The 8,442-nt window shown below is 35.4% G+C and overlaps 1 protein-coding gene across 2 annotated transcripts; it reads right to left on the bottom strand.

The window, feature by feature from the left end:
• Window positions 1–229: 229 nt before the first annotated feature.
• LOC126851798 (BET1 homolog) lies at window positions 230–7,034 on the bottom strand. Of its 2 annotated transcripts, XM_050596138.1 has the most exons (5): window positions 5,988–7,034; window positions 5,781–5,867; window positions 1,003–1,131; window positions 764–927; window positions 230–694 (listed from the first exon to the last, which is right to left on the bottom strand). In XM_050596138.1, exons 3-5 carry the CDS (start codon window positions 1,040–1,042, stop codon window positions 539–541), a joined length of 360 nt encoding a protein of 119 aa, XP_050452095.1. In that variant the 5' UTR covers window positions 1,043–1,131; window positions 5,781–5,867; window positions 5,988–7,034; the 3' UTR covers window positions 230–538. The 2 variants fall into 2 exon arrangements, with proteins under 2 accessions (XP_050452095.1, XP_050452094.1); XM_050596137.1 differs by having other exon boundaries at window positions 5,781–7,034.
• Between the last annotated feature and the right edge of the window lie 1,408 nt (window positions 7,035–8,442).

Raw genomic sequence — 8,442 nt, 5'->3', positions numbered from 1 at the left:
TATAATATCCTCTTGCAGTTTATCAGAAACACCCTAGGATATCTTGTATATGCATAAAGATTCAAAAATTCATAAAAAGTAAACAATTGCCTTGTGACGCATCATTCTTCTTGATCATAAAAGATCAATATTTTCAACTCACAATGCCAAGTCAAATACATAGCCCTATATTATTGACTTGCTGGCAAAGATTGCATTGAATTTAAATTAATAAAATAAAAATTATAAATTTTTGAAAAAAATAGTATTTATTTCCAATGTAGAACATATCTGTATATAAATATAGATTAATTAATATTTTCATATACAAATATGAGACAATGCAATCTTAATAAAATGAATGAATTTTTTTATAAAATAATTCAAGAACATTGAAATCAGCTATATAACTTATTTAAAATTTCCAATTTTGACTTAATTATATTTTATATACATTTTACCTCTCCGCCCCCCCTCCCTCACCTCTCTCTCTCTCTCTCTCTCTCTCTCTCTCTCTCTCTCTCTCTCTCTCTCTCTCAGATATAGATTTTATGTACAATCATTTAAATCTCAATACTATCCACAATATGAAAAATACTGCTATAGAAAAAAGAAACAAGTATAAGATATAGTAATTGTAGCCTGCTTTTGCGAGTCGTAAAACACGTGCTACAGAACTTGATAAGGAACCACTTGTCCTTTCAAAATCATCATCCTGAAATAAATTTTATCTTTTAAATCAGTCTTAATAAAAAAAAAAATCATGTCTTGAAAATCAACTAACCATATTTCTCAATATTTTGTCTTGATATTTTACTTCAGTGCCAATATCAATAGATAAAGATTTTAAAGCATGAATTTTATCTTTCAGCTCTTCCGTCATTCTTTCATTTTCATCCTCCATGACATTGTGGGTAGATGTACTTGGTAATGGCTCGTAGCTGTAGCCTAAAAAAAATAACAATCATATGTAAAATAAGATTTTATCTATACATTTGCATTAAAAAATGTATAAAAACTTACCCGAATGAGAACGTCGCATATTGTTAGCAATATTAATCATCAATGTAATAATACTAATTATATAAAAATCTTTTATACTTCTTTATTTCTCTTTAGTAGAACTTAATTGTCATTTAGATAGCTGATGGTCTGTATTTGAAAGAAATTGACAGCAATTACAGTATTCAGTATATTAGCCATTATATGTATATATAAATAATAAATAATGCTGAGAGTGCCACTTGGAACTTAGAGCAGTTGGAACCATGAACATATAAATATCCATGCTTGGAGTTATTTCGACCAAAAGTGACATGCAAACTGTAAATTGATATTAGAGACCTCGTGCGGTGACTATGCGAATCTACGGTTTCAAATATATGGCATTTTCGAATGTAATAGCAGAGAGAAGCCTGAGAGCGGCCATCCCGGCGTTTTTCATATGGTAGCTCTCGGTCCCGTACAGCAGCGCCTCTACGTCCATTTTACGGCGGCTTGAAACTACAAGGCCACGTCCATTTTCAGGCAGGATAAAACAGCCAGTTGGTTCACTTCCGTGTTACGTCTATTTTTCAATTTTAGTTCATGTCTGTGCTACATCCACTTTTCGATATTGTCGATAGAGGTAGTACATTGATCGCTAGACAAAGAGAGATGTTGCTCCGTCTTCATCTCTCTTTCATTGCGTATGTATGTAGCGTCCATGAAAGCACATGCCGACGTATTGAGCACATGGATGCGATTGTGGGATGAGATAACATCAGACAAGGAGCGATAATCGTATGTTATCCTTATTTCTCTAGCGTATTGTTTTAAGCCATTGCACGTTAAAAAATTTTAATCATAATCATATAGCGGGGAGCACACACTTTTGCATAAGCGCATAACCATAAACCTAAAGAAATTGATTGGTCCACAAATGTATGCATAAGAAAATGAACCAATCAATTTCCTTATGCTTATAGTTATGCGCTTATGCAAAAGTGTGTGTTCCCCGCTTAAGGCTGTAAGAAAATTGACAATCACAATCAAATATTCTAAAACATAATAAGAATGTTTGAACTGTGAGTGGTTGAATTACTTACGGCTTTACGATTACGACTAAAATTTTTTAATGTGCAATGGCTTTTACGGCCGAAATACGGGTTGAAGCGGGGAACACACACTTTTGCATAAGCGCATAGCCATAAGTATAAGGAAATTGATTGGTTCATTTCGTTAGGCATATATTTGTGGACCAATCAATTTCTTTATGTTTATGGTTATGCGCTTATGCAAAAGTGTGTGCTCCCCGCTTAAAACTGAAAATGCTTTTTGGCCTCTCATTGCAGAAAACAGTAACACAACAAAACTAATAAGCATCCACTTTTTGCAAAATTTATACTTGCGTATATATATGTGTGAATATATATGTGTTTAAATTATAATTAAAATTATACGTGCAATTAAATATTGTTTGATAATCAATAATAATAGAATAGTAGAAGAATAATAGAATTTGTTGCTTTGTGACTATCGATACTTTGTGTATCATATCAACGGGAAATAGCACGGTTGTCAATTCTTGTTTGGCATTATTGTTTAACAATCGTAATCGCTATTTCATAAGCTAACAATTGTATTATTTTTTTAATTATACAGATATCGTGTAAATACAGATGTACATAAGTATTGTGGAACGTTCCGCATATAAAAGTATTATTAAAGTAAATTTCGCTAAAACAATTTTAGAAAAAAAAATAATTTTTATAAGATAATTTTCTACGATAAAATAATTTATTTTATATCATATTTTTGTTATCTTCATAAAATGTTATAATGTTAAGTATAATAAAATACATTTTTCATTTTACGTACTGTATAACTTATATCTACATTAAAAATTATTTTCCCCTTTTTTATTACCTTTGAAATAAAAATATTGTAAACGTAAGAAGCATACAAGTATATAAAATAAGTAACGATTCAATTTGTCTTACTTTCAACACTATCAAAATGGGCTAAATGGGAAGCGTTCGATTTTTCACGCCGCATATCTCAGTTCAAATCTCCCGATTTTGTCGAGAACATTTTTTTATCTAAATCTATTGTTTGCTCATATACATTTAAAAAATGCAATATTATATAAAATAAATTATTTTATTGTAGAAAATTATCTTATAAAAATTATTTTTTTTCTAAAATTAGTTTATCGAAAATGGCCTTGTAGTTTCAAGCTGCCGTAAAATAGACATAGAGGCGCTGTACGGGGCCGAGAGCTATCGTACGAAAAACGCCGAGATAGCCGCTTCCAGACTTCTCTCTGGTAATAGCAGAGATGAGGGGCACTTCAATTTTAGTGGAATCTCGCAGAAGACAAATTAATAGCGTAAATATAATAAATAAATGAATAAATAAATATATATAAATACTATTTTTTGTTTCATATTTTTAATTAATTTTCCACATTTTTTAAAATCAATTTTGAAGAGAATTAAACGCATGCGCGTGCAGCGGTCACGCAAGACTTCATTTTATTCGATTAACTACTATATATCGCATTCAATCTTCGCAAAAAATTCGATGCATCTAGGCAAATGAACGGATTAATCCAACCCGAATCAATTAATCATTATATTTTACTACGAATTCAAATCTTTTATTGGCACAGAAACAATGCAATGACGTTATTAATCACTCTCAGAACGATTAAACCTGCTACATTCAAAAACGACATAACAAAATAATAGGTTTAATAACATCGTAGTTCTAAAATTGGCCTATTGCTCTGACATATAGAATGACTCCGTAATTGATCAGTTTAAAAATTACAAATATCATTAAACCCGATTAGGCTGCGTTCAAAAACAACACAAGCATTGTTCTATCTTTGTTATTTACTAAAAGTTGAATAAAGATAAAACAACGCTAGTGTGCACATAGATGATGTTTCCGAATGTATCGTTAACAGCTTTGCTCCATACATGCGGTGAGGCTCCGACAAATGCTGCGGTGACTAATCAAGAGCCAGATGCAACTCGGGCTCCGGCAAGCGCCTAACTCTTGATTGGTCACCGCAGCATTTGCTGCACATATGGAATCTTAGCATAAGGGTCGGCAAGAGTAAAACGGAGAGCACACACTTTTGCATAAGCGAATAACTATAAGCATAAGGAAATTGATTGGTTTATTTCCTTATGCATATATTTGTGGACCAATCAATTTCCTTATACTTATGGTTATGCGCTTATGGAAAAGTGTGTGTTCCCCGCTTAAGCGGGGAGCACATACTTTTGCATAAGCGCATAACAATAAACATAAGAAAATTGATTGGTTTATTTTCTTATGCATACATTTGTGGACCAATCAATTTCTTTATGTTTATGGTTATGCGCTTATGCAAAAGTGTGTGTTCAGCGGGGAGCACACACTTTTGCATAAGCGCATAACCATAAACATAAAGAAATTGATTGGTCCACAAATGTATGCATAAGAAAATGAACCAATCAATTTCCTTATGCTTATTGTCATGCGCTTATGCAAAAGTGTGTGCTCCCCGCTTTCCCCGCTTAACGGGCAAACTCCGAATTGATATTGGAGATCTCGCGCGGTGAACTCCATAAAGTTAGCCGGTCAACATTCACTTTTATAATTTTTTTTTTACGAATCGTTTGTTGATCATTTGTTGGTAATTGTTGGCTTAATTACAATGTTTCTTGGTTAATATTTTTTTTGAAAATACGAAAATAAAATTTTATGTGAAGTTAACCGGAAAGATATTATTTTTATTTCAATCTTAGTTCACTTGATGTGCAATCGTTTGTTGGTCATATTTGGTCACGCTTTACAATGTAGCATGTACTTTATAAGTTGTAAAGCGAGGTCCACCCAGCGGTGAGGGTGTGGGAAGAGGGCCGAAGGCCCCCTTTGCACCACCCCGTATGTGTGTGTGTGCGCAAGCGCATGTGTATCTTAAATTCAATCTTAAGTTTTACCCACTCCCACCATTATTGCAGTAGATTTTTTCGTTTTTTAAAGCAATTATGAACCAATAAATGTTTTAATTAGTTTTCCGTGACCAACAAACGATCGCATCGATTGAACTAAGATTGAAATAAAAATATCTTTCCGGCTAACTTCACATAACATCTTATTTTCGTATTTTCAAAAAAAAAATATTAACCAACATACGTTGTAATTAAGCTAACAATCATCAACAAATTACTTGTAAAAAAAAATTATAAAAATGAATGTTGACCGGCTAACTTTATGAAGCTTACCATTGCATCGCTCGCGCGGACACACCGCAGAGAGAAAGGATAGAAAAGAATCAACAATCATGCTATCCTTGTTCTAGCGTATCATTTTATGGCCGAGGTAAGGCCTAAAATGCTTTCTGGCCTCTCGTGGCAGATAGCAGTAATGCAACAAAGCTAACAAGCGCCCATTTTATATAAATTTTATATTTGCTTATGCACTGTTTAATACTACATATAATTTTTAGACATTATTGATACATAATACGCACATATGTGCGTAATATGTATCAATAATATCTAAAAATTATATGGAGTATTAAACATTGTATGATTATACGTAATAACAATAGAATAATAGTTCACAGAGTGAACTAATATACAATATACAAAGTGTATCAAAACAAGTATAGTGTCCTTAAAGGGTCGTATTCCTGAATGAATTCTAAGACAATTTTTCCTTAACGAAAATTTGATCTGAAGCTTAGTTTTTAAATTATAAAATTAAATAGTGAACGAATTACGGGATGGGTACATATGGTAGGCAGGGGCGGCGCAACTTACCATTCAACGCTTACGCGAGGCACTCACTATTTCCGAGAAGCCTTCACTTGCTCACAGTAAAATTGGATACTGTGTTGCAATTGCACACTGTGTTATTAGACACATAAAATTGCGTACCATTCGATTGGACACATTTCATTTGCGCACATTTCTTTTACGCACATATCTTTTGCGCACATTTCTTTTGTGCACATTTCTTTTACGCACATTTCTTAAGCACGCACACACGGTGGGGGAGTGCAAGGGAGTCCTTCGACCCTCTCCCACAGCGTCGCCACCGGTAGGCTGGGTGGACCTCGCTTTACAACTTACAAAGTTCATATTAGTGTCCGATCGGATCCGAAATATGTGCAAAAGAAATGTGCACAAAAGAACTGTGTGTAAACAAACTGTAACAAATATTTATTTACCAAATGAAATTAATAATCAATGTCAAAAAATTTCAAAATTATACATGCATACATGCGTGTGTATTTTAATTTATACAAAAACATGTGTTGTGTCCAAAAACAATGTGTCCAATTGAACGGTGCGTAACTTTATGTGTCTAATAACACAGTGCGCAATTGCAACGTGTCCAATTGTACTATGCGCAAGTGAGCCGCCCCCGCTCGCTACAGCTGACTCGAGCGCTACAGCGTACCCATCCCATAATTCGCTCACTATTTCCTTTTATAATTTAAAAACTAACTTCAGACAAAATTTTCGTAAAAGAAAAATCATCTTAGAAATCATTCAAGAATACGATCCTTTAAAAACGAACGATTGTTCTAAATCTCCCCGTTACAGCACTCGATCAGCTGTTTGCTATACGCGATGAGTGTGTGTATGTGTGTGTATGTGCTATGTATGAGAACGTGTACGAGTATTACATACATACATACACGTTTACACACATACACACACAACACTTTCTCTCTCTCTCTCTCTTTCTTACTCACTCCTTCTTGCTCTCTAATGTTGCTTGCTTGCTCGCTCGCTCGTTCGCTCACTCACTCATTCACCCTCTCATTCGTTCACTCACTCACTTATTCTTACCTTGTAGAGATTCTTCATAAATAAAATAATTAAACAAATAATTGCTGCACGGCAGCGAATAGCACGAGTTTTCTATCGATTATTTTGTATCGATACATTTACATTTTTACACTCACGCACTGAATCGATAAATTGATTAACGATTATAACGATTATGACGATCGCGATTATTCACAATGTATCACTACCGATACACTTAATCACTTGAAAAAACGCGTTATACGTGTACGTATTATTTAACACTGAGAGCGCGCGACAACACAAGCAGATTATTTCGATACTAGCGGTGTTTGCAATCGACAGCGGGCAGCGCTAGTATTGACATAACCTGCTTGTTGTCGTCGCGCGCTCTCCGTGTCAAATAATACGTACATGTATAACGCGTTTTTTCAAGTGATTAAGTGAATAAGTAGTGATCTATTGTGAATAAACGCTATCGTTATAATCGTTAATCAATTTATCGATTCAGTGCGTGAGTAGATTAGATTAGATATAAGATTTATTGATCTCCTTGAGGTTACAATCTCTTACAATCTTCTACAGCTCTCCACCACTCTCTTACCCCGTCATAGCCTATAAGGTTTACATAGCTAATAACTCCCTCCCCTTCCTCGTTTCCCCGTCCACCTCTTGTATCTCCTCCTCACCTTCTCGTTCTTCCAGTGCCTGTTGCTATCACCATACGTCTCCCTTTCTTCTCATCACTCCTTGCTTCACCGTCTTGCAATCTTCTCCCGTCTCCATACGCCTCCCGTTCTCTTAATCACTCCTTGCTTCACCGTCTTACATTCTTCTCCCACCATACTTTCCTCTCCTCATCCCATTTCCACTCTTTTCCGTCTATCTAATCTTTTATTGTCCACCAACGTGCTCCTGCCTTCTTTCTTCCCTTGCCTTCTCCATCATCCTTCCATCTTCTTTCTTCCATTGTCCATCCCATCCATTCCATTTCCTCCTTATTTCGCCTTTCATTTTCAGAAGTTTCTCTCTGTCCTCTTCTTCTTCCATCTCTATCCATTCCTTTCCTTCCACTTTCTATCTATCCCTTCCATCTCCTCCATCCATCTTCCTTCCATTCAATCCTTTCCATCTCTCCATCCATTCCTCCTTTCCTGTCCCATTCATTCCATCTTCTCTTTTCCTTCTCATCACTGGTGAGACTGCTCCATCCTTCTTCCGAACCTTCACTTTCACTCCCAGTCTCTCCTTTACCTTTCTCCTTCCCTCTCATCTCTCTTTTAGAGTCTTTTCCCTCTCCTCTCTTTTCATCTGATCTCCGCTCCTCTTTTTCGCATTTCTCTCTTTCCTCTCTCATTTTATTTCCCTCCACTCCTCCATTCTCCATGTCTATCCATCCATCTTCTTCTTCTTCTTCCTTTCCTCCCCAGATATCCTTTCCATTCTTCCATCCTTCCATCCTTCCTTTTCCTTCCTCCCTTTCCTCTGTTCCTTCCTTCTTCCTTCCTCCCTTCCTCTTCTTCCTGCTCCATCCTTCTATCCTTCCTCCTTTCTCACTTCTTCTCTTCACTTCCTTCCAGTACTCCTCCGGTCTCTTCTTCCTTTCTCCACTATCTCTCTTTTCTTTTCCCGGCTCCTTTAATCCTTGAGTTTCCTTTCCATCATC

Source organism: Cataglyphis hispanica, chromosome 8 (assembly GCF_021464435.1).
Source record: "Cataglyphis hispanica isolate Lineage 1 chromosome 8, ULB_Chis1_1.0, whole genome shotgun sequence".
Classification (NCBI taxonomy): domain Eukaryota; kingdom Metazoa; phylum Arthropoda; class Insecta; order Hymenoptera; family Formicidae; genus Cataglyphis; species Cataglyphis hispanica.
The sequence above is the reverse complement of the archived record's forward strand: the minus strand, read 5'-3'. Positions and strand labels throughout refer to the sequence as shown.